Source organism: Leucoraja erinacea, chromosome 28 (assembly GCF_028641065.1).
Source record: "Leucoraja erinacea ecotype New England chromosome 28, Leri_hhj_1, whole genome shotgun sequence".
Lineage (NCBI taxonomy): Eukaryota > Metazoa > Chordata > Chondrichthyes > Rajiformes > Rajidae > Leucoraja > Leucoraja erinaceus.
In genome coordinates this window covers 26,096,789-26,124,036 of record NC_073404.1, presented here as the reverse complement: position 1 = coordinate 26,124,036, position 27,248 = coordinate 26,096,789, and the positions used below count along the sequence as shown (strand labels likewise).

Genomic DNA, 27,248 nt, shown 5'->3' with positions numbered 1-27,248 from the left:
AACATGTTAATTATCACTCCCAATGTTCCACCTTTCCCCTTAATCCATTTGTATTCTCCTTTGTTTCTGTAGTTTGTGCAGCGGTAGAGTTGCTGTCTTCACAGCTCCAGAGACTCGGGTTTGACCCTGACTATGGGTGCTGTCTATGTGGAGTTTGCACGTTCTCCATGTGGGGTCCGTCCTCCCCCCCCCTCTTTGATGTGTAGGGAGTGGATTAGAAAGTGTATTAACATAGAAACAGTGTGCAGGGGTGACCGATGGTCGGCACGGACTGGGTGGGCCGAAGGGCCTGTTTCCATGCTGCATCTCTAAACCAAGCTAAACAAAGCCAGATGTCCCAGTCCTGCTTCTACTAATCCCATATTCAAAGTATTTGATGCGAAGAGAGATAAACCGGCATTACAACCTTTGGAACACCGCCTCCAATGGCCTGCCAACCCAAACTTATCACTTTGGATCCAGTGTCCAACATCCGACAGATGGCGCAATGGGCTAAGTGTTCGGCTGGCGACCGGAAGGTAGCCGGTTCGAATCCTGCTTGGAGTGCATACTGTCGTTGTGTCCTTGGGGCAAGACACTTCATCCAACTTTGCCTGTGTGTAAATGTAATGTAATTATGTGAAGCACTTTGGGGTCAATGCAAGTTGACTAAAAATGTGCTATATAAATAAGATTATTATTATTATTATTATCCATAATGAGTTTCTGCACAGCTCTGAAGATCACATCCCCTTTCGCATGCTATAATGTTACCAGAAATGCATCAAGAGAGACATACAAGTTATTCCCCTTGGCTTCATTTAACAATTCTCTCTATCCAAATTCTTCCCTCCCTGTAGGCACTTGGTTCCACTTAGATGCCACACCACACATCACGAGCCAGCTACCATTTGTATGTGCCAGCAAGTGTTTTGTCTGCAAGGATTTCATTGTTTGGATATTTTCCCATCCAAATATCAATGTACTGTGAGCCCTCTATTCATTTGTGCCTGGCATTTCAATGCGCTGAACATAGACACAAACAGCTGGAGTAACTCAGCGGGACAGGCAGCATCTCTGGAGAGAAGGAATGAAACATAGAAACATAGAAATTAGGTGCAGGAGTAGGTCATTCGGCCCTTCGAGCCTGCACCGCCATTCAATATGATCATGGCTGATCATCCAACTCAGTATCCCGTACCTGCCTTCTCTCCATACCCCCTAATCCCCTTAGCCACAAGGGCCACATCTAACTCCCTCTTAAATATAGCCAATGAACTGGCCTCAACTACCCGCTGTGGCAGAGAGTTCCAGAGATTCACCACTCTGTGTGTGAAAAAAAGTTCTTCTCATCTCGGTTTTAAAGGATTTCCCCCTTATCCTTAAGCTGTGACCCCTTGTCCTGGACTTCCCCAACATCGGGAACAATCTTCCTGCATCTAGCCTGTCCAACCCCTTAAGAATTTTGTAAGTTTCTATAAGATCCCCTCTCAATCTCCTAAATTCTAGAGAGTATAAACCAAGTCTATCCAGTCTTTCTTCATAAGACAGTCCTGACATCCCAGGAATCAGTCTGGTGAACCTTCTCTGCACTCCCTCTATGGCAATAATGTCCTTCCTCAGATTTGGAGACCAAAACTGTATGCAATACTCCAGGTGTGGTCTCACCAAGACCCTGTACAACTGCAGTAGAACCTCCCTGCTCCTATACTCAAAAGAATGGGTGACGTTTCAGGTCGGGACACTTCTTCACATTGGTTAGGGATAAGGGAAAACGAGAGATATGGACAATGATGTGGAGAGATAGAGTGAACAATGAATGGAAGATATGCAAAAAGTAACGATGATAAAGGAAACAGGCCATTGATAGCTGTTTGTTGGGTGAATTTCGTTGTCTCTGTACTGTACACTGACAATGACAATTGAAATTGAATCTGAATCTGAATCTGAATCTGAAAACGAGAAGCTGGTGTGACTAGGGTGGGGGAGGGATAGAGAGAGAGGGAATGCCGGGGGCTACTTGTAGTGAGAGAAATCAATATTCATACCACTGGGATGTAAGCTGCCCAAGCGAAATATGAGATGCTAGGTACACAAAATTGCTGGAGAAACTCAGCGGGTGCAGCAGCATCTATGGAGCGAAGGAAATAGGCGACGTTTCGGGCCGAAACCCGGAAGGGTTTCGGCCCGAAACGTCGCCTATTTCCTAATGTAAGCTGCCCAAGCTAAATATGAGATGCTAGGTACACAAAATTGCTGGAGAAACTCAGCATGTGGGGTCCGGGTTTCGGCCCGAAACGTCGCCTATTTCCTTCGCTCCATAGATGCTGCTGCACCCGCTGACTTTCTCCAGCAATGTTGTGTACCTTCGATCTTCCAGCATCTGCAGTTCCTTCTTGAACAAAATACGAGATGCTGTTCCTCCAATTTGCGTTCAGCCTCACTCTGACAATGGAGGAGTCCGAGGGCAGATTCAGATTCAGATTCAGATTCAATTTAATTGTCATTGTCAGTGTACAGTACAGAGACAACGAAATGCATTTAGCATCTCCAGTCTGAAGAAGGGTCTTGACCTTGAAACGTCACCCATTCCTTCCCTCCAGAGATGCTGCCTGTCCCACTGAGTTACTCCAGCTTTTTTTGTGTGTCTATCTTCGGTTTAAACCAGCATCTGCAGTTCCTTCCCACATATTTCAATGCGCTGATTGGATGTGGAAGAGAGCTTGGGGTTTTTTTTTCCCCCCCCATTGAAAATAAATAATCCTCAGTTTACCATTCGCTGCTGCATTGAAGCAGAAATTGTTTGAAGAATATGGTGGTTTATGGGTTGTTATAGCATCTACGTAGCTGTGGGAGGATAAGCAGAGGGGGTGTAAGAATAATGGTTCTACACACGTCCCAACGTTGCTCGGCAGACTTTACCCTAACAGCTTTTCATCTTTGCTTTGCATCCACTATAACCAGGTTGTGTACTTCACTGCACTCTTCCCCTATGTTGTACTACTGGCTATGCTGGTGAACAACACACAACTTCCGGGGGCTGCAAAAGGAATCAACTACTTTGTTAATCCAGATTGGGAGAAACTCAAAGAGATCCAGGTAAAGCATTCTGAATGGATTTTAAAAGTTGGATGTTGGCATGTCTTGCCTTGGTTTATCGAACATAGAGCATAGAGCACAGGCCCTTGTGGCTAAAGGGATCAGGGGGTACGGAGAGAAGAAAACGCCTCCGTTGCCATGCGGTGAGAACGGAGAGGTTGAGAAGGAGTTTCTTCCCAGAGGCAATTCGGACTGTAAACGCCTATCTCACCAGGGACTAACTCTACTGAACGTTTTTCCTTCCATTATTTATTATGGAAAAGAATATGTGTGTTATGATTGTGTTTATAATTTGTTTGGTTGTTTTGTTGTTTGTCTTTTGCACAAAAGTCCGCGAGCATTGCCACTTTCATTTCACTGCACATCTCGTATGTGTATGTGACAAATAAACTTGACTTGACTTGACTTGACTAAAGGGATCAGGGGGTACGGAGAGAAGGCTGGTACTGGATGATCAGCCATGATCATATTGAATGGCGGTGCAGGCTCGAAGGGCCGAATGGCCTATTCCTGCACCTATTTTCTATAACACAGTAATGGCCCTTTGGCCCACAATGTTTACACTGAACATGATGCTAAGTTAAACTGACCCCGTCTGCCTGGTACATGATCCATATCCCTCAATTCCTTGCACATCCCTGTGTCTATCTAAAAGCCTCATCAACACATCTATCGTATCTACCTCCACCACCACCCATGGCAGCGAGCTCCAGGCCTCCACCACTCTCTGTGTAAAGAACTTGCCTCGTACATCTCCATCCAACATTCCCCCCCTCCCACCTTGTGGCTATTCCCACTAGTGTTGGATATATCCACTCTGGGAATAAGGTTATGACTGTCTACCCTATCTCTGCCTCGCATAATTGTATGTACTTCCATCTCCCCTCAATCTCCGACGTTCCAGAGAAAACAATCCGAGTTGATCCAGCCTCTCCTTGTAGCGGATATCCTCTAATCCAGGCAGCATTCTGGTAAACCTCCTCTGCACCCTCTCCAAAATCTTCCACACCCTTCCTGCAATGGGGGGCGACCAGAACTGCACACAATACACCAAACGCTGCTGGGCCAAAGTCTTTTAGAGCTGCATCAAACAAAGTTTGTTTCAAAACTTCAACAAAAAAAAAACTTTGGATGGAACAACCCAAAAATATTTCTTCAAAAACTGACCGTCTTCTGCTTTGAAGAGTAACAATGTTTGATTTCAAAAGAAAAAGTTCACAATTTGCCTTATCAGTCTTGTGAACTTTTCTTCCTCCCGAATTAAAATCTGAAAGGATTTTGTTTCTAAGCAGCTCCTTCTTCTTCTTCTTATCGAGTCCATGTACAAGATTAGAAGTTGTTCAGGCAGAGCCGAACACACTCCTCGGCATCTTAATACAATGGTGTCAGTGTTGTCGCTTCTTGTGCATGGTGGTGGAAAGATTGGTGTAAATAGGGCCGCGACGTGAAGGCTCTTTCCTTCACCTCTTCTAAGCAGCTGAGTGATATGCACTCTGTAAACTCATCACACATGTTAAGAGTTAATGCCCCTGTCCCACTTAGGAAACCTGAACGGAAACCTCTGGAGACTTTGCGCCCCACCCAAGGTTTCCGTGTGGTTCCCGGGGGTTTTTGCCAGTCTCCCTACCTGCTTCCACTACCTGCAACCTCCGGCAACCACCTGCAACCTCCGGGAACCGCACGGAAACCTTGGGTGGGGCGCAAAGTCTCCAGAGGTTTCCGTTCAGGTTTCCTAAGTGGGACAGTGGCGTTTACCAGGTCAATCCTCAAAGAAGCCCACCTCAGGATTATGTCGGACTGCAAAGTTCCTCACTTACAGAAATCCATGTCGAGTTTGGACCTTCTCCCTGTGACCGCGTGGGTTTTCTCCGGGTGCTCCGGTTTCCTCCCACATCTCAAAGAGGCGTGGGATTTTAGTTAATTGGCCTCTGTAAAAATTCTCCTGAGATCCGAGTTCGACCTTGACTACGGGTGCTGTGTGTGCGGAGTTTGCACGTTCTCCCCGTGGCCATTCTCCGAGTGCTCCGCTTTCCTCTCACACTCCAAAGACGTACAGGTTTGTAGGTTAATTGGCTTTGGTAAGTTGTAAAAAAAATTGTCTCTGGTATGTAGGAAGGTGTTAGTGTTAGTGACCGTTGGTCAGCATGGACTCGGTGGGCCGAAGGGCCTGTAAAGTAATCAAGACCAGATCTTAAACAGATTCCCAATTTTAAAATAATAACCTCTCAGCTCTCAGTCCCTGGAGCTGAAGGAGATTAGGGATGAAAGGAATCATGTTTGCATTCCTGTCTTCATATTTTAGTATATATATTATTTATCAAATGCCTTCAGGATATCCATGTCAGTAATATTTATACTGCATAGGATGAAGAATTATTGCACTTTATGTTCCTGGCATTTAGGAACTCATTGAATCTATCAAAAACCCTCAGATTTCATTATTTTTTCCCCGAACTGGTGGTATGCTTCACTGGTTTCCATGAACGGGGCACAGAACAGCAACAAAAAATGATATTCTCAAGAGGGGGAAGAAAATGTTTTTGCTTATGCATGCTGAAACCCGTAGAAGTTAACATTTAAATCTGGTGTGCGGGGCAACTTTTTTTGGTGGGTGTCTGGAACGAGCTGGAACGAGGGGTGGTGGTGGAGGCACATACGATAGAAAGGCTTTTCGATAGGCACATGGAAATACAGGGAATGAAAATTAGTGAAGGCAGCGGAGATTAGTCTGGCATTGACATCGTGGGCCGAAGACTCTGTCCTTGTTACGCACTGGTCTACGGTTTTAGAATTCAAATTGTGTGACATTCACATTTGGGTCTCCTGATATCACCATCATGGAATTAAGTCACGTTTTTCCACATTAATCACTGATCACATTTATCTCATTAATAATGGTGTCCCGAGTTTCCTTATGCTGAGAGCAGAATATTAATTTTAGACCCAAGTATATTCCTCACTGTGCAAATATTTGCACAGATTTTTCATGTATTTAGTATTAAATCACTTTAGTTACCAATGATTGAAGAGGCGCAAGGGTGTGTCTGCATTGCACGTGACATTACAATGTGTGCTTTTATTAGACAGTGTCTTGCAAGATATCCCATTTGCATCCTCGTGGTCTGTCTGCATTGTATCATTACCTGAATTGACATTTTAGTTGGGAATGAGCTAAAACCCGCCTACCAGACATTAGTCCACAATCAGTGATGGTTTGCGAGGGAGAGAGCATCCTGATAGACTCCTGTACTCCTGTACATCGGCGAGACCAAGCGCAGGCTCGGCGATCGTTTCGCTGAACACCTCCGCTCAGTCCGCCTTAACCGACCTGATCTCCCGGCTGCTCAGGACTTTAACTCCCCCTCCCATTCCCAATCGGACCTTTCTGTCCTGGGCCTCCTCCATTGTCAGAGTGAGGCCCAGCGCAAATTGGAGGAACAGCACCTCATATTTCGCTTGGGCAGCTTCCACCCCAGCGGTATGAACATTGACTTCTCTAACTTCATGTAACCCTTGCTTTCCCTCTCTCTCCATCCCCTCCCCCTCCCCAGTTCTCCCACCAGTCTTACTGTCTCAGGTTAAATTCTATCTCGGTCCCACCCACTCCCCTGACATCAGCCTGAAGAAGGGTCTCGACCCAAAACATCACCCACTCCTTCTCCCCAGAGATGCTGAGTTACTCCAGCATTTTGTGTCATCCTGATGGACGAGACTGAGCTGTCTGAAGAGGCAACAGATGTAGGGCCCAAGGGAATGCGTGTGGATATTAACACACAAGTTCACAAGTTATAGGAGGAGAATTAGGCCATTCGGCCCATCGAGTCTACTCTGCCATTCCACCATTCTGCCTCCTTATCCCATTTTCCTGCCTTCTCCCCATAACCCTTGTCCCTGGAACCAGCGCGGACAGGTGATCAATAGATGACGTGGACTCGGTGGGACAAAGGGCCTGTTTCCGTGCTGTATCTCGAAATGTAACTGTTAACTTCATGGGTGGAACAAATGCAGTAATGCACAACACTGCAAATGCTAAGCCAGCAGTTGATACATTTGCCATCTTTGATTTATTTAAAAACTAATCTCATGTTGGACCTGGTTTAGATTGTGCACCACAGATCTCTGTTTGCCCTCAGTCTAATATTCAAAGTTACAGCATGTTTGGTGTAGTTTAGTTTAGCTTAGAGATACAGCGTGGAGACAGGCCCTTCGGCCCACGCCCACCAGTGACCCACACACACTGACACTACCCTGGGGACAAATTTCACATTTATACATTTATACCAAGCCAATTAATCTACAAACCTGTACGTCTTTGGAGTGTGGGAAGAAACGGAAGATCTCGTAGGAAACCCACGCAGGTCACGGGGAGAACGTACAAAAACTCTGTACAGACAGCGCCCGTAGTCAGGATCGAACCCGGGTCTCTGGCGCTGTAAGGCAGCAACTCTACCACTGCGCCACCATGACGCCCAGAAAAACAGAAAAGTGCTGGTTCTCAGATGTTTTATATATTTCCCCCTCATTCACGTTGTTTTGCTGTGCCAATAGTCATTCAGCTGTGTTTAAACAACAGGATTTAGATTGCACACAGTGTTAAAAATATCTCTCATCAAAAATATCAGCATGAGCATCTTCTGCCCCACTGTGTTCAAGTTAGTGATTGCACACTTAAGCTGCAAGTATGCAAAACAATATAACAGAAGCCTCCGATATCTGCTGCATACAAAATGTAAACGCTCTTATACACTTCTTTCCTGTGAAATTGATCCAATTGCCAATTTTTTATTTATTTACTGATCCAGAGGGAATAGTTTAGTTTTGTTTAGAGATAAATATCGCGGGAACAGGCCCTTCGGCCCACCGAGGCTGTCTCGACCACCATCTCCGCACATGAACACTATCCTACACACTCACTAGGGACAATTCACACTTATACCAAGCTAATTGACCTACAGGCCTGCACGTCGTTGGAGTCTCGGCGAAAACGCAAGCGGTCACAGGGAGAACGTGCAAACTCCGCACAGACAGCACCCGGGCGGGGATCAAACCCGGATCTCTGGCGCTGCAAATGCTGTAAGGCAGCAACTCAACCGTTGTGCCACTGTGCTGCCGTGCCACCCTTTATCAGAATTCTCCTTGATCGGTTAATGCCAGCAGGCAGTGAAGAAAGCTAATGACATGTTGGCCTTCATAACAAGAGGCGTTGAGTATAGGAGCAAAGAGGTCCTACTGCAGTTGCACAAGACCCTGGTGAGACCACAACTGGAGTATTGTGTGTAGTTTTGGTCTCCAAATTGGTGGAAGGACATTATTGCTATTGAGGGAGTGCAGCGTAGATTCACAAGGTTAATTCCCGGGATGGCTGAACTGTCATATGTTGAAAGAATGGAGCAACTGGGCTTGTATACACTGGAATTTAGAAGGATGAGAGGATATCTTATTGAAACATAAGATTATTAAGGGATTGGACACGCTCGAGGCAGGAAACATGTTCTCGATGTTGGTGGAGTCCAGAACCAGGGGCCACAGTTTAAGAATAAGGGGTAAGCCATTTAGAACAGAGATGAGGAAAAACTTTTTCACCCAGAGAGTTGTGAATCTGTGGACTTCTCTGCCTCAGAAGGCAGTGGAGGCCGATTCTCTGGATGCTTTTAAGAGAGAGTTAGATAGAGCTCTTAAAGATAGCGGAGTCAAGGAATATGGGGTGAAGGCAGGAACGGGGTACTGATTGTGGATGATCAGACATGATCACAGTGAATGGCGGTGCTGGCTCAAAGGGCCGAATGGCCTCCTCCTGCACCTATTGCCTATTGCCATTTGTGCTGTAGTTTAAAGCCTGGAGATAAAATATCTCATGCAAGGCTTTACTATACTTTAGACTTTGGAGGTACAGCACGCAAACAGGCTCTTCGGCCCATCGAGTCTGTACTAACCAGCGATCACCTCGTACATGAGCATTATCCTACGCACCTGGGACGATTTACAAGGTTTCAGAAGCTAATTAACCATCAAAATGTGGGCATCTTTGGAGTGTGAGATGAAACCGGAGATACCTGAGAAAACCCATGCGTTGATGGGGAGAACGTACAAACTCCACACAAACAGCGCCCGCAGTCAGGATCGAACCCGGGTCTCTGGCGCTGTAAGGCTGCAACTCTACCGCTGCGCCACTCTGCTTATGGAGGTATTGAGTGATGGAGTTGTGGTTTCCTTTGAGGTTAATCTCCAGGTGATCTAACATGGAGCACTTGTGCTAAGTATTCGACCATCGCCAATATCAGTAGAACATTCTGATAAAGGGTATTGGACTTGAAATGTTTCTCTTTCCACTGATGCTGCCCAACCCTCTGGGCATTTTCTGTTTTTATTTCAGATCTCGAAACTAAACTAAACTGAGCTACATCACTCAGAACATGCAGCAACTCTCCCAATACTCCCTGCACCACAGATGCTGCCAATCACTCTGGTTCTTAGTCTAAGACTGTGTTAACATAGAAACATAGAAACATAGAAATTAGGTGCAGGAGTAGGCCATTCTGCCCTTCGAGCCTGCACCGCCATTCAATATGATCATGGCTGATCATCCAACTCAGTATCCGGTACCTGCCTTCTCTCCATACCCTCTGATCCCTTTAGCCACAAGGGCCACATCTAACGCCCTCTTAAATATAGCCAATGAACTGGCCTCAAATACCCTCTGTGGCAGAGAATTCCACAGATTCACCACTCTCTGTGTGAAAAATGTTTTTCTCATCTCGGTCCTAAAAGATTTCCCCCTTATCCTTAAACTGTGACCCCCTTGTTCTGGACTTCCCCAACATCGGGAACAATCTTCCTGCATCTAGCCTGTCCAACCCCTTAAGAATTGTGTAAGTTAATGTTGTAACACACCTGTGTTTCCTTCACAGGTGTGGGTTTATGCTGCTGTTCAAGTCTTCAACTCCTTGGGCATTGGCTTTGGCTCATTGATTGCCATGGCGAGTTACAACAAGTCCAACCACAAAATTCTTAAGTATTTTCATCTTTTCTCGCCTTGTCTTTATAATCGCACTGGGTGTCACCAACTGCAGACAACACCATTCAGCCAACATAGCTGATGAGCTAAAATATAACTGAAAGGGCTGGAAATACTCAGGTGGTTTCTGTGGCGCGGGAAGAAATACGAAGGCGATGTATGAGGTCAAAGACCTTTTATCACATCGGTCACCAACCAGAAACGTCGACTGTTTCTCTCTCCACAGATGCCACCTGACCTGCTGGCTGTTTCTAACATTTTCTATTTTACTAGACTAAGTGGCACCTGTTGGGTCCCAGTCACACGGAGGCCTGGTCCCCCAACGCAACACATTCCCCAACACAATATTCCACCACTCACCCATTCCCCCAACACAACGGCGGGAGCGTTCTATAGCTGGGGGACAGGGACGGCTTCAGGCTGTAGCCAGGGGAGGGGGACAGCTTCAGGTGGGGCCTGTCGGGGGCTGGTGGTGGTGGGGGGGGGGGGGGGGGGGGGGAATGTGGGATGGGGATGTAGGGGGGGGGGGGGGGTGTAGGGGAGGGGAGGTGGGGTGGGGTGGGGAGGGTGGCTGTGGTTTGAGGACGACTGCCGTGCAAGGAGAGAGTCGAGGGGTTAATTATGTCCTGGATTTGCAGCAATTGCTGTTCAACCAGTCGGCAAAGACTCTTGGAATAGTTACACTCCACTGGGCTCCTGGTTTAAGTCCGTCAGTTCCTTGACAATAAATCAACCTGCCGTTTACACCACGTCTCCATCCAAAGGTCCTAGTGTTGACGTGGGTTCACAGAGTTGACGTGGAAAAGCTTTTCCCACTGAGAGTAGGGAAGATTCAAACAAGGGGACATGACATGAGAATTAAGGGACTGAAGTTTAGGGGTAACATGAGGGGGAACTTCTTTACTCAGAGAGTGGTAGCTGTGTGGAATGAGCTTCCAGTGAAGGTGGTGGAGGCAGGTTTGTTTTTATCATTTAAAAATGAATTGGATAGTTATATGGACGGGAAGGGAATGGAGGGTTATGGTCTGAGCGCAGGTATATGGGACTAGGGGAGATTATGTGTTCGGCACGGACTAGAAGGGTCGAGATGGCCTGTTTCCGTGCTGTAATTGTTATATGGTTATAAAGGTCAGAGAATAGAGACTATTTACTCCACCTCTCTTCTTGAAACAAGCCACACCCCCGGGAATCAATCTGGTGACTTTTTCTTCTTCTTTTCTCTGTCTTTCTAATGTTGAGAAGGCTAAAACTGTACAGGTGGGTCTCACCTGAAGCAGTAAGCAGTGATGTTGTCTCAGTTGTGTGCTGAGCAATGGCTATTCATAAGTTCACGTTATAGGAGCAGAATCGTGCCATTAGGCCCATCAAGTCCTGTCCGCAATTCAATCATGACTGATCTATCTCTCCCTCTTCGGCCTTCTCCCCATAACCCCCGACACCATTACTAATCAAGAATCTGTCAACCTCCGCCTTAAAAATATCCATTGACTTGATCTCCACAGCCTTCTGTGGCAAAGAATTCCACACATTCACCACCCTCTCACTAAAGACATTCATCCTTTTCTGCTTTCTAAAGGAACATCCTTTCAACTCTCTGGCAGTGGACATACCCAAACAAAGGAACATACTCTGACCAAGGGGACATACCCTGAACAATGATTCTTGATTAGTACAGGTGTCAGAGGTTATGGGGAGAAGGCAGGAGAATGGGGTTAGGAGGGAGAGATGGATCAGCCATGATTGAATGGTGGAGTAGACTTGCTGGGCCGAATGGCCTAATTCTACTCCTATCATTTATGACCTTATGATCTTAATGGACATAACCAGAACAATGAGCATACATACCCTGACCAAGAGACAAACCTTTACCATGGACATATTCTGACCAATGTACATTCCCTGACCACTGCTCCCTGAACCATTGGCATTCACAAGGCAATGGCCACTCACTGAGCAGTACACACTCTCTGAGCTAACAGAAACTTTCCAAGGAAGAGACATCCCTTGAGCAAAAAGGACACTCGTTGAGCAATTGGTGTTCCCCGAGCAATGGTGTGTCTTTGATCTGTGGATGTCTGAAATGGTTGTCCTCTAAGCAATGGTAGTTTGCTGAGCAATAGACACTTCCCACTCAGTAGACATACGTTAAACAATGGACATTCCTCAAGCAATTTATGATCCCGGAGCATTGGATGAACTGTGTAATGGGTGCTGCCTGAACATCGGAGATTCTCCAGGCAACAGACATACCCAGATGATAAACATTCTCCAGACACTGTTCCTTGCAATTAGAATTTAACCCCAGAGATGATTACAATGAATGAGATACATTTGTGTTTGCAAACCTCAAACTATTGATTAAGATATTGTCCACGACTGTATATATCGGCAATTGGTAATTATGTTTCAATTTGCTTGCAGTAATACATTAGCCATCTCATTGACGAATACAGCTACAAGTATACTTTCTGGATTTGTCATCTTCTCTGCTTTTGGATACATGTCCCAAATGATCAATGTCCCGATTGAGAAAATTGCCGTGGATGGTGAGTGAGAGTGGAAAGGCTCTTGAGAGACTTGAATTAGACTGACATGCTTTCAACAGAGGGCATGGGGCTAGTTGATTACACAAAAAATATTTCCCAATTGCTAATATTTTCAACTGTCTTAATTATAAGCATGGCACATGGTGCATGGATATGGTTCACACGGGTAGTTTTGCAGCGGAGAGGTACTGGCAAAATCCCTCAATGAACTCAGTGAACCAAGAATGATGACATTTATACCTTGTTTTTTATCTATGTGGACTCGGCTAACACAATGAGGCAAAAAATCTCTGCACATCGGGCTCAGAGAGGCCAAGGTTCCTGCCTCAGTTCACTGCCCAATATGGACTAGAAGGGTCCCGACCCGAAACGTCACAAGTTATTGGAGTAGAATTAGGCCATTTGGCCCATCGAGTCTACTCCGCCATTCAATGTTGGCTGATCTCTGCTAATCCCATTTTCCTGCCTTCTCCCCATAACCCTTGACACCCGTTCTAATCAAGACCCAAGATAGACACAAAAAACTGCGGGACAGACAGCATCTCTGGACAGAAGGAATGGGTGATGTTTCAGGTCGAAACTCTTCTTCAGACCCGAAACATCGCCCATTCCTTCTCTCCAGAGATGCTGTCTGTCCCGCTGAGTTACTCCAACTTTTTCTGCCCATTTTCGGTTTAAACCAGCATCTGCGGTTCATTCTTACACTAATCAAGACCTGTCCACGTTCTCCAGAGATACTGCCTGACCCCGATGAGTTAACCCACCCCGTCGCATCCTCAAGCCCTCCACAATGTGCTCCAGGCTGCTATGTGACTGAACAGCAAAGGCCAGCGCCATCTCACAAAGCTCCAACTACTATCAACCTCATTGGTGACCCTCGGACTATCTTTGATCGGACTTTACTGGACTTTATCTTGCACTAAACGTTATTCACATTATTCCCTTTATCGTGTATCCGTACACTGTGGGCGGCTCGATTGTAATCATGTATTGTCTTTCCGCCGACTGGTTAGCATGCGACAAAAGCTTTGTTCAGCGCAACTCGTGACAATAAACTAAACTCATCTCCCAAACTGGAAAAGGAGAGGGATTGGTGGGGGGGGGGAAACAGGAAAATATATTGCAATAAGGAACTCCACTTTTCTGAGATATATTTTTCTTGTGCTGAACATGTGATGATTTCTCGACACTGCAGTCGGTAACTTGTCTACTGGTTCTCTTTACTCATTCAGGCCCGGGATTAGTATTCGTGATTTACCCTGAAGCCTTTGTTACGATGCCAGTTTCTCCACTGTGGGCGGTCCTGTTTTTTGTTATGCTGCTGTTCCTGGGACTAGATAGTCAGGTAAGACTCACCGTTAAACGCTACCACCTTCACTCAGTCACGGTTGGATAGAGACAACACTACACTAGTGGGTCGGACGCAAACGTGGGATAGCATAGGCCCGGTGTATGGGTGATGGTGGGCGTGGTGGGCCGAAGGGTCTGTTTCCACACTGTATCTCTGAAACGAAAACTCTGAAGCCAAGGACTACATTTAAAGTATATTAATAAAATCAGAAGTAGACAAAAAATGCTGGAGAAACTCAGCGGGTGAGGCAGCATCTACGGAGAAAAGTAGGCGTCGTTTCGGGTCGAGACCCTTCTTCAGACTGATGTCGAGGGGGGGGGGGGCGGAAAAAAGAAAGTAAGAGGCGGAGGCAGTGGGCTATGTGGGAGAGCTGGGAAGGGGGAGGGGAAGGAGGGAGAAAGAAGGGACTACCTGAAATTGGAGACGTCAATATTCATACCTCTGGGGTGTAAACTACCCTAACGAAAATATGAGGTGCTGCTCCTCCAATTTACGGTAGTCCTCACTCTGGCCATGGAGGAGCCCAGGACAGAAAGGTCAGATTCGGAATGGGAGGGGGAGTTGAAGTGCTGGGCCACCGGGAGGTCAATTGGTTATTGCGAACTGAGCCGAGATGTTGGGCGAAGAGATCAACAAGCCTACGCCTGGTCTCACCCTTGTAGAGCAGTTGACACCTAGAACAGCGGATGCAATAGATGAGGTTGGAGGAGGTGCAGGTGAACCTCTGATGCACCTGGAAAGACTGCTTGGGTCCTTGGATGGAGTCAAGGGGGGAGGTAAAGCGACAAGTGTAGCATTTCCTGCGGTTGCAAGGGAAAGTGCCAGGAGAGGGGGTGGTTTGGGTGGGAAGGGACGAATTGACCAGGGAGTTACGGAGGGAGCGGTCTCTGCGGAAAGCCGACAGGGGAGGAGATGGGAAGATGTGGCCAGTGGTGGGATCACGTTGGAGGTGGCGAAAATGACGGAGGATTATCTGTGTTGTAAGCAAAATATGAGGTGTTTATCCAGCAATATTTGTCTACCTGCAATTTTTCCAGCATCTGCAGTTTCTTCTTAAACATTTTGTCTTAATAAAATGATATGTTTATTCTCTTCACATTGCGCAGTTTGCCATGGTTGAGGTGATGGTGACGAGTCTAATGGATGCCAACAATGATCATCTGTTGAAATATCTGAAGAGGAAAGAGTTTGTGGTTCTGGCCGTGAGTGTCGTGGCCTTCCTGTTAGGAATCCCAAACGTGACCCAGGTAAATCGTCCTCATCAGCGCGCAGTCAGATCCATTGATGGGGTTAATCTCCAGGGAACAGGGTTGGACCAGATCCCAGCATCTGTTGGGTCAAACCCCAAGGGAACTTATTTTTATCCATATAGTCTTAGTCAATATGCGTCATTATGATTGAAATGTGTAGGACGTTTCTCCGTGGCTATACCTTTTCTGAATGTGTAGGAAGGAACCGCAGATGCTAGTTTACACTGAAGATAGATACAAAATGCTGGAGTAACTCAGCGGAACAGGCAGCATCTTTGGATAGAAGGAATGGGTGATGTTGGGGATCAAGACCATTCTTCAGATTCTGAAGAGTTTGCTGTCTTTCAGCGCCAGAGACCTGGGTTCGATCCTGACTAGGAGTGCCGTCTGTACGGAGTTTGTACGTTCTCCTCGTGACCGCGTAGGTTTTCTCCAGGAGCTCCTCTTTCCGCCCACACTCCAAAGACGTGCAGGTTTGTAGGTTAATTGGCTTTGGTAAACCTTGTAACCTGTCCCTAGCGTGTAGGATAGTGCTAGTGTACGGGGATCGCTGGTCGGCGCGGACTCAGTGGGCCGAAGGGTCATAAAGCCTAAAAGTCATATGCTTCATTGAACAGAGGGATAAAGGCTTGTCTATTAAGGATTTTCGTTTGGGTTTAACAGTCTTCCTCTGCTCCTTAAGGGCCTGTCCCACTGTGGCGACCTAATCTGCGAGTTCAGGCGAGTTTGCCCTCGACTCATACTCGCAGCATGGTCGACACGAGGTCGTAGGAGGTCTTCATAACTCTCCTTCATGCTCGAGAGTGTACTCGAGGCCTCATCAAGGTCACGGCGTTTTTTTCAATATGTTAAAAAAATGCCCACGTGCAAAAAAAGGTCGCCATGGAAAAAATCGATACTTTTTTTACTCGTAGGTTTAATCGTAGTAGGTCGGCATGTTAGTCGTAGGTAATCGAGGGTAGTCGAAGGTAGTCGTAGCTAGTCTTCAACATAGTTGAAAGAGGTCTTCAACATGTCATTTTTTTTTTCAAACTCTACTAAACTCGCCAATTAGGTCGCCCAAGTGGGACAGCCCCTTCTTGTGGCTGCTCTGTCAGCTGTGGCTGATCACCCGCATACTTGCATCGGTTGTTCAGTCGTTAACATTGTGCCTTAAACATCAACCTAACATCATGTTTGTTTCTAGGGCGGGATATACGTCTTCCAGCTACTGGATCACTACACCGCACAAGTATCCATCGTCTTCCTGACCTTTTGCGAGGTGATTGCGGTTTGTTGTTTTTACGGTACGTACACTCTGTGTCTTATTGACAACAGCGCAACGTAGATTCGATCAAGAGGTTTGGTATCAAATGTATAATACTAAGCTGGGTACAAGGGGTCGGTATGAAACCTCTCATTGCAAACCCGATCAAGTCGTGGAGAACAATGTTCTGGTCGCCCCATTTATAGAAAGGATGTGAAGACTTTGGAGAGGGTGCAGAGGAGGTTAAAGGGCCTGCCCCACGAGTATGTGACCTGCATGCGGCGAGCGCGACCAAACCGGAAGCGGGGGCCGCGCGGAGGTCGAGTGAGTGACGTGAAGTTCGAGTGAAGTCCGCGGGAAGTTCGCGCGTAACGTACGGCGTCGAGACGCTGCGCACGCCCTTCGAAGCGGTGCGTACGGCATCGAGGCGGCTGCGGGCCGGCAGGCCGTTGCCGCGCGGAATTTTTGAACACGGTCAGTTTTTCAGAACCCCGCGCGATGTCGGGACCAGCTCCGCACAACTCCATACGGCCCCGCAAGGCTGTACGGCTCAAGCGACCACGTTAGGTCGCGCTTGCTGCATGGAGTCGCATGCTCGTGGGACAGACCATAGTGGAGTTTAAGAGGCTTTCAGGCAGGCACACGGAAGTACAGGAAATAGCAGGATGTGCATCATGTACAGGCAGATGAGATCAGTTTAACTTGGCATCATGTTCGTCACAAACATTTTGAGCCGAGAGAGCCGGTTCCTGTGGCTACAGGTCACAAGTGGTTACGGTCTCTCAAACACTTGTTAAAATGTCACATACCGTTTCTCCCAGTGCTTTGTGCAACGGCAGCAGCCGCTGCTGCAGTGAACCAGCTCCCTCTACAAAGTTCAACATTTTCCGGCCAACGTGACACATGTTTATTAATCGTATCTACAGGCGCCTCTTGTCTAAAAAAATATTGCTGGTACAGATTGATAAAGCGTTAATGTGGAGGAGGCCATTTGTGAAGCTGTTATAGAGGCACATGGATATGCATGGAATGTAGGGATATGGATCATGCACAGGCTGAGGCTATTAGTTCAACTTGGCATCATGTTTGACACAGAAATTACGGGCCAAAGTGCCTTTTGCTGTGTTGTATGTAATATATGCTGTATATGGTGTATATTCAATGTATTTCAAGCTGACCACCACTAGAATAGAAGGTAGACAAAAATGCTGGAGAAACTCAGCGGGTGAGGCAGCATCTATGGAGCGAAGGGAATAGGTGACGTTTGGTCGAGACCCTTCTTCAGACTGATGTGGAGGTGGGGGGGGGGGGGGGGGGGGGGGGGCGGGAAGAAGAAAGGAAGAGGCGGAGACAGTAGGCTGTGGGAGAGGTTTTTTTTTTTTAAACAGGTCCTTTTGATTTAACCCCCTCATCCCCCAGCATTAGCTAAGTTATTACCCATGGAAGTTGCAGTGTGATTTTACAAAAGATGGTTTCATGTTTTTGAAGGTGTCTCTCGGTTGTCACAGAACATCACCGAGATGCAGGGGAAGCCACCGAACATTTACCTGCGTGTGTCCTGGCAGGTCCTCTCTCCCGTGCTAATACTCGTAGGTTTGCATTACCTCCTCAAGGCTCTACATTAAAATGCAGACAACATGCCCCCGGGGATGCTTGTTCCTGCAGATGCTGGAATCTTGAGCAAAAGACAAAGTGCCGGAGGGAGTGACTCAGTGGGTCAGGCAGCTTCTGTGTGGAGGTGACGTTTCGGGTCAGTGTGAGGAAGAAACATAGAAACATAGAAACATAGAAATTAGGTGCAGGAGTAGGCCATTCGGCCCTTCGAGCCTGCACCGCCATTTAATATGATCATGGCTGATCATCCAACTCAGTATCCCGTACCTGCCTTTTCTCCATACCCTCTGATCCCCTTGGCCACAAGGACCACATCTAACTCCCTCTTAAATATAGCCAATGAACTGGCCTCAACTACCCTCTGTGGCAGAGAGTTCCAGAGATTCACCACTCTCTGTGTGAAAAAAGTTCTCCTCATCTCGGTTTTAAAGGATTTCCCCCTTATCCTTAAGCTGTGACCCCTTGTCCTGGACTTCCCCAACATCGGAAACAACGGAAGGGTCCTGAGTCTGTCCATTCCCTCCACAGATGCTGCCCGACCTGCTGATTTTCCTGCAGCACTTTGTGCTTTGCCAATGAGAGATAGTCACGTTTCCCATCCACATGTCAAATTTGACTGGTCACGTCGATAAACCTCATCCTGCATTACATGGCGTCTACCCTGGAGACTTAAAAATATCAGTTGTCTCTCCTCTAAACTAAACGGTGCCTGTCCATTCCCTCCACAGATGCTGCCTGACCCTCTGAGTCCCACCGCCACTTTGTGCTTTGCCTGGTGTGCTTGCGACTAGTTTTAACAAACAGCTAGTGATGGGCAAAATGGTTGCCATGGGTGTGGTGGGCCGAATGGCCCAGTTGGGTGCGATACCACTCTGTGACTCTATAACTTAATGCAGTAAATGAAAATAAAAATAAAATTAACGACACTGGATATCTGAAACAGTAAAGGTTGAAGTGGTGAGAAACATATAAACATAGACAATAGGTGCAGGAGTAGGCCATTCGGCCCTTCGAGCCTGCACCGCCATGCAATATGATCATGTGAGGACATACAGCAACTCTGGAAACCGAGATCTGGGGCGGCACAGTGGCGCAGCAGTAGAGTTGCTGCCTCACAGCACCACAGACCCAGGTTCAATCCTGACTGCAGGTGCTGGCCCGTACGGAGTTTGCACATTCGCCCTGTGCTCACGTGGGTTTTCTCCGGGTGCTCCGGTTTCCCCCCACACTCCAAAGACGTGCAGGTTTGTAGGTTAATTGGCTTCTGTAAAATGTTCCTGGTGTGTGTAGGATAGAACTAGGGTGATCACTGGTCGATGTGGACTCGATGGGCCGAAGGGCCTGTTCCCGCGCTGTATCTCTAAACTAAACTAAAGTAATTATGTGCAAGATGGAAACTGCGGATGCTGTTTAAACCGAAGATAGACAGAAAAAGCTGGAGTAACTCAGCGGGACAGGCAGCATCTCTGGAGAGAAGGAATGGGTGGCGTTTCGGGTCGAGACCCTTCTTCAGGGATTATGTGATTATGGGACTGACTCCAAGAGTCAGCATGGATTTGATGGGCCAAATGGCCTCCTGCGGCATAAGGACTTGCGAGAGACTGAGTGTGTCAGGCTGAACATTTCCCGTGCTTTCTCCTGTTATAACTCATTAAAGCTTCCCTTTTAACTAAAGTGTTTAAATTCACTCCACGCTCACCGTGTCACTCAATTGAATCATTTTATGTACATTTAATAGTAAAAGTCCCAGCCTTCTTCAAAGGCAGCGAGAGGGATTAATGGCTTGTACTTGGCTGTGCAGTTACTAATTGTGCATTGCATGTAAGCACTGCTCTGTCCCTTGCTGAATCTCTGACGAGCCCATCTGACGGGTAGCAATCATTTTGATTCTGGCAATTTGATTCAGTGGTTTCTGCATTTCGGTAAAACTGCTGCCAAGATCCCCTGACACTACAATACATCCATTCATAGTTATTTCTCCCCCGCCCGCCCACCCACCTCCCAGAACTGTTGGCAGAAGGCAGCGTGAATTTGGACCATTTTCAATTCCTGTTTATTCCTCTTCAGACGCTGTGTGTGTTCGTGGTCCTCGACTTTGAGCCGGTACGTTACGGCAGCTACAAATACCCGGCGTGGGCTCAGGGCCTGGGTTGGGTCATTGCCCTGGCTTCACTGGTTTGGATCCCTGGCGGGGCGTTGCACACACTCCTCACTTTGAAAGGCCCCTTCCTCAAGGTGAGTTCCTTTGTTCCAATGTGTCAAGAGCTCCCTGTCGACACAATGAAGGGTCTGGACCAAGTGGACTCGGAGAGGGTGTTTCCACTGTTGGGGGGGGGGGGGGGGGGGGGGGGGGTGTGGGGGGGTGGGGGTGTCCAGGACTGAGGGCCCAACCTTAGGAATTACATGACCAACCTGCAGAATGGAGATGAGGAGGAATTTCAGATCGGCAGAATGAGGCCATTCGGCCCATCAAGTCTACTTCGCCAATGAATCGTGGCGGAATTGCCTTTCCCTCTCAACCCCATTCTCCTACCTTCTCCCTATAACACATGGCACCCGCACAAATCGAGAATCTCAATCTGCGCCTTAAAAATACCCAATGATGGCATCTACAGCCGTCTGTGGCGATATATTCCACAGATTCACCACCCTCTGACTAGTCATTCCTCCGCATCTTTTTAAAGGAGTCATAAAGTCATAATGATACAGTGTGGAAACAGGCCCTTCAGCCCAACTTGCCCACACTGGCCAATATGCCCCAGCTATACTAGTCCCACCTGCCTGCGTTTGGTCCATATCCCTCCAAACCTGTCCTATCCATGTATCTGTCTAACTGCTTCTTAAACGATGGGATAGTCCCTGCCTCAACTACCTCCTCCGGCAGCTTGTTCCATACACCCACCACCCACTGTGTGAAAAAGTTACCCCTCAGATTCCTACTAAATCCTTTCCCCTTCACCTTGAACCCATGTCCTCTGGTCCTCGATTCCCCAACTCTGGGCAAGTCTGTGCATCTACCCGATCTATTCCTCTCATGATTTTGTAGGAACGTCCTTTTCTTCTGAGGCTACGACCTCTACTCCGAGACTCTCCCAAAGGGTGGTCAGAGCAGAGTCTTTGAATGTTTTAGTTTAGAATAAAGATACAGCATGGAAACAGGCCCTTCAGCCCATCAGTGAACCACCGTACACACACGAAACATCCTCTCCACACCCACTCTATCCAGGCCTTTTAATATTCAGTAAGTTTCAATGAGGTCCTCCCTCATCCTTCTAAACTCCTATGACTACAGGCCCAGAGCCGTCAAATGATCATCATATGTTAAACCAATCATTCCTGGGATCATCCGCGTTAACCTCCTCTGGACCCTCTCCAACACCAGTCCATCCTTCCTCAGAGGGTGGTGAATCTGTGGAATTCTTTGCCACAAAGACTGTGGAGGCCAATGAATATTTTTAAGACAGTGATTGACAGATTCTTGATTAGTATGGGTGTCATGGGTTATGGGGAGAAAGCAGGACAGTGGAGTTGAGAGGATAAGATAGATCAGCTATGATTGAATGGTGGGGTAGACTTGATTGGGCCGAGTGGCCTAACTCTGCTCCGAGAACTTATTGACTCATGAAAATGAGATTGCCTCTCCTCTATTTCACGTGGGTGCTCAGAAGGTCTGTGATTGGGACATCCATCATTTGAAAATTGAGAGTTATGTGAACGTCAGCTCACCAAATGTGCGCAGCGGTAGAGTTGCTGCTTTACAGCGAATGCAGCGCCGGAGACCCGGGTTCGATCCCGACTACGGGTGCTGTCTGTATGGAGTTTGTACGTTCTGCCCATGAGCTGCGTGGGTTTTCTCCAAGATTCTTCCGTTTCCTCCCACACTCCAAAGACGTACAAGTTTGTAGGTTAATTCGTACATCTGCACATCTCGTATGTGTATGTGACAAATAAACTTGACTTGACTTGACTAATTGGCTTGGGGAATGAAAAATTGTCCCTAGTGGGTGTTGGATAGTGCGGTGATCGCTGGTCGGCATGGACCCGGTGGGCTGAAGGGCCTGTCTCTGCGCTGTATCTCTAAACTAAACTAAAAATGTATAAAGAAGAATTCTCCTCTCTCAAGAGCTTGATGGGGTGGGGAGGTTTCTAACAGAGAAGGCCACTAGGTGGCAGCACACCACTGCAGTCAGAGTCTAGATGGGCTGAAGAATTTTTCCTTCATTAAATACATTCTATTTTATAGTAGGAATTAAAAAACTTAACGTGTTTTATTTCGATTGTCTTAATGATGCAAATAAGGACTGAAGATACAAGGAAGTGAATGAGAATAGTTGTGAAGAGAGTTGTGATGAAGAGAGTCAAGAGTCAGTCTCATGATCAAATCAGGACAGCACCATAATGTCACAGAAACTCAGCGGGTGCAGCAGCATCTATGGAGCGAAGGAAATAGGCGACGTTTCGGGCCGAAACCCCAGGGTTTCGGCCCGAAACGTCGCCTATTTCCATCGCTCCATAGATGCTGCTGCACCCGCTGAGTTTCTCCAGCAATTTTGTGTACCTTCAATCTTCCAGCATCTGCAGTTCCTTCTTGAACATATTGTCACAGAAAATAGGCACAAAATGCCAGAGCAACAGCGGATCAGACAGCATCTCTGGAATGGGCGACGGTTTGGGTCGAGACCCGTCTTCAGACTGAGTCAGGGTGAGAGGGAGACATAGAGGTAAGGAAGGGTAAGGTGTGCAAACGAGAGATCAAAGGGGACAAAGCTCATGGAAAATGTGGACTGGATCATTGTTGGCTGAGGGGAAGTTGGCAACGAGGCATCAAACCAGTCGGAGAACCAGGGTGGGGGAGGGACGGAGAGAGAGGGAAAGCAAGGGTTAGTTGAAGTTAGAGAAGTCAATATTCATACCGGTGGATTGTAAGCCGAGCTGCCCAATCGAAATATGAGATGCCAAGATAGCTTTTCAGTCTTCAGGTTTTGTCCGAACTTTTACTGTATTTTAGCCGAGTGTTCGGCAAAATGGTTCCATTTTGAATTGAGGACATTTATTCCTTCATTTATGCGACATTATTTACATGTCACGACTCACGACGCGCGTGTCGAGATGCGCCCGTGATGCGCGCATGGCGTGCATTACACGCGCATGCCACGTGGTGAGGCGAGGTGGTGTAGGCAGTGACGCGCGGTGCCCCAGGATTTTGGGATTCCCAAAATCTTCGCACGCCACCTGCGTGACGCGCAAATGGCGCCCAAGTGGGACAGGCCTTTTAATGTTCCTTTGGGTGCACAACGCACAACGCACAACGGGTTATGGATTTTTCACAACTATTGTGGTTATTACTTTTTTGTGATTATACATTATGAATTTTTTGTCATTATACATTGTGTATTGTGCTTACAGACCCATTAAGCTGCTGCACGTATGAATTTCATCTTCCATTGTTAGTGTATATGAAAATGAAACACCCTTGAGTTAGTTTAGTTTAGAGATACAGCAGGGAAACAGACCCTTCGGCCCACCGGGTCTGTGCAGACCAGCGATTGCCACACATTAACACTCTCCTACACACACTAGGGACTATTTTTTTTTACATTGATCAGGCCAATTAATCTACGAACCTGTACGGCTTTGGAGTGTGGGAGGAAACCGAAGATCTCGGAGAAAACCCACGCAGGTCAGGGGGAGAATGTACAGACAAGCACCCATGGACAGGATCGAACCCGGGTCTCTGGCGCTGTAAAGCAGCAACTCAACCGCTACGCCACCGTGCTGCCCGAGTCCTTAAGGGTACAGTCTTACCTTGGCCTTAAAGGCCCGTTGTCATGGTGCTGACCTTTCACCTTGTCTCTGTTTCAGAGGTTGAGGAAAGCGATCACTCCAGTGGTTCCTATCCACGTGTCCAAACCAACAGAAGCTGCCGCCCTGGACACCTCGCCGGCTGTTCCTCCGAGGGGGATGTCGCCACTGCTGCAGGCCGAAATATTGCGGAGCACCTTTGTTTAATGTCGGAGCCAGTTTGGGAGCAACGTCACCCCTTTGGGTTGCCTACAGATTGAATGGCGTAGACATGATGGGCTGAATGGTCTCATTCTGCTCCTATCTATTATGATCTTATGAACATGGGGCCCAGGGGGATAGGAAATCAGCGAAGCCTACAGAGAGAAATGCGAGTTCCCGGCCTTGGGACACATCCAACCAGCACGGGCTGTGTACGAGGGAATGCGCTCACAGGCTTTCATTCTCTATCTCTCTACATCACCGTCTATAACTCTCATTTCTCCTTCCCCTGACTCTTCGTCTGAAGAAAGATCTCGACCCAAAACGTCACCTTTCCCTTTTCTCCAGAGATGCTGCCTGACCTGCTGAGTTACCCCAGCATTTTGTGTCTATCTGCAATTTTAACCAACCCCTGCAGTTCCTTCCTACACATCTCCTTATCACGTGCCGGGCTTTGCCTTGCCTCTGACTCACTTCTCCGGCCTTCTCCTCCCTACTCCATCAGTCTGATGAAGAAAGGTCCCGGCCCCGAAACGTCATCTATCCGTTCCCTCCACAGATGCTGCCTGACATGCTCTTTGTTTTTTGTCCAGACATTTTGGCTGTTTTACAGCAAGGTTCACATTATCCTACACACACAAGGGACAATTGACATTTATACCAGGTAAATTAACCTACAAACCTGTACGCCTTTGGAGTGTGGGACAAAATCGAAGATCTCAGAGACAGAAAACCCACGCAGGTCACGGGGAGAAGGTATAAATTCCATACAGACAGCACCCATAGTCAGGATGGAACCCAGGTCTCTGGCGCTGGAAGGTAGTAACTCTACCGCTGCACCACCGTATTTAGTTTGTAGGATTGTGGGTTAATTGGCTTCAGTTAAAAAAATTGTAAATAAATAATAGAAACATAGAAACATAGAAATTAGGTGCAGGAGTAGGCCATTCGGCCCTTCGAGCCTGCACCGCCATTCAATATGATCATGGCTGATCATCCAACTCAGTATCCCGTACCTGCCTTCTCTCCATACCCCCTAATCCCCTTAGCCACAAGGGCCACATCTAACTCCCTCTTAAATATAGCCAATGAACTGGCCTCAACTACCCTCTGTGGCAGAGAGTTCCAGAGATTCACCACTCTCTGTGTGAAAAAAGTTCTTCTCATCTCGGTTTTAAAGGATTTCCCCCTTATCCTTAAGCTGTGACCCCTGGTCCTGGACTTCCCTAACATCGGGAACAATCTTCCTGCATCTAGCCTGTCCAACCCCTTAAGAATTTTGTAAGTTTCTATAAGATCCCCTCTCAATCTCCTAAATTCTAGAGAGTATAAACCAAGTCTATCCAGTCTTTCTTCATAAGACAGTCCTGACATCCCAGGAATCAGTCTGGTGAACCGTCTCTGCACTCCCTCTATGGCAATAATGTCCTTCCTCAGATTTGGAGACCAAAACTGTACGCAATACTCCAGGTGTGGTCTCACCAAGACCCTGTACAACTGCAGTAGAACCACTCTGCTCCTATACTCAAATCCTTTTGCAATGAAAGCTAACATGCCATTTGCTTTCTTTACTGCCTGCTGCACCTGCATGCCTACCTTCAATGACTGGTGTACCATGACACCCAGGCCCAGACACTAATGGTCCCTAACGTGTAGGGTAATGTTAATGTTCGGGTGATCGCTGGTCGGCGCGGACTCGGTGGGTGGAAGGGCCGGTTTCCGCGCTGTACCTCTAAACTAAACTAAACTAGGGGCATCGTACTGTTGATGGAAATTGTACAAAACAACATGCAGCACCTGATTAATAATAGAGAGAAAAACACTGAGTGGTAGAATATAAGATGGAATTTTGCAGCAATTCTTAGAAAAGCTAAAACATGCTGAGCAACTATTGTTTTTTTGTTTTGCTCAGATCCAGTTAAATTTAGATTGTTTTGAGGCTTTCAGGCTGGTTGAACAGATTAACAGGCAGCTGTGGAGAATCTTTCCATCAGCTGCTGGGTTGTACTGGCACAGAACTGGTGCCTAAGATAACACTAAAGTCTACTGCAGGCATCTTCCATGTGCCAAACATTTTTGGCCGGTTTCTTATTCGATTCTTAATTATTATTATTTTTTGCAGACTTCATGAGGGTGGACACACAGAATCCCCAATATTCTTGAGGCATAAGTTCATACGTTTTAGGAGTAGAATTTGGCCATTCGGCTCATCAAGTCTACTCCGCCATTCAATCATGGCTGATCTATCTCTCCCTCGCAACCCCATTCTCCTGCCTTCTCCCCATGATCCCTGACACCCGTCCTATTCAAGAATCTATCTATCTCTGCCTTCAAAATATCCATTAGCTTGGCCTCCACAGACTCTGTGGCAATGAATTCCACAGATTCACCACACTCTGACTAAAGAAGTTCCTCCTCTCTCCTTTTTAAAGGTACATCCTTTTATTCTGAGGCTAGGAAATCTGATCCTAGACCCTCCCTCTTGCAATATCCTATCCACATCTACACATGTCTCGGCCTTTCACTGTTTTGGAAGAGAAAGAGCGAGAGGTCAGGTTGACGTGTCTGCATGTGCATAGAGCTGCCAACTCACAGCTCGGCAAACAAACTCAGCCAGGCATGCTCAAGTATGTGAATGGATGTGAACTGGCGTCCGCAGGCAGTTCTTGATGGGGGGGGGGGGGGGGGGGGGCAAGTGACAAACTAAACCACAGACACCTCACAACCATCAAATTGTTAAGTAAAGGAAGGAACTGCAGGTGCTGGTTTAAACAGAAGATAGACACAAAAAGCTGGAGTAACTCAGCAGGACAGGCAGCATCTCTGGAGAGAAGGAATGGGTGACGTTTCGGGTCGAGACCCTTCTTCAAATTGTTATGTTTAGTTTAGTTTAGTTCAGAGATGCAGCGCGGAAACAGGCCCTTCGGACCACCGAGTCTGGACCAACTAGCGATCCCCGCACATTAACGCTATCCTATACATACTTGGGACAATAGTTTTTTAACATTTATACCAAGTTAATTGACCTACAAACCTGTACGTCTTCGGAGCGTGCGATGATGAAACCGAAGATCTTGGAGAAAACCCACGCAGTCTCGGGGAGGACGTACAAACTCCTGACAGACAGTGCCCGTAGTCGGGATCG

General features: G+C 47.2%; 1 protein-coding gene across 1 annotated transcript in view; it reads left to right on the top strand.

Moving 5' to 3' along the window:
• The window catches only part of si:ch211-283g2.1 (sodium- and chloride-dependent GABA transporter ine), an 85,364-nt gene extending 58,581 nt beyond the window's left edge, over positions 1–26,783 (top strand). Inside the window, exons 5-13 of the mRNA XM_055658070.1 lie at positions 2,944–3,078; positions 9,987–10,090; positions 12,515–12,639; positions 13,872–13,984; positions 15,097–15,237; positions 16,427–16,526; positions 17,975–18,075; positions 20,168–20,335; positions 23,963–26,783. Coding sequence (XP_055514045.1) covers positions 2,944–3,078; positions 9,987–10,090; positions 12,515–12,639; positions 13,872–13,984; positions 15,097–15,237; positions 16,427–16,526; positions 17,975–18,075; positions 20,168–20,335; positions 23,963–24,109 — 1,134 coding nt within the window. The 3' untranslated portion in view covers positions 24,110–26,783. The remainder of the gene's footprint in view (positions 1–2,943; positions 3,079–9,986; positions 10,091–12,514; positions 12,640–13,871; positions 13,985–15,096; positions 15,238–16,426; positions 16,527–17,974; positions 18,076–20,167; positions 20,336–23,962) is intronic.
• The last annotated feature ends 465 nt before the right edge of the window (positions 26,784–27,248 follow it).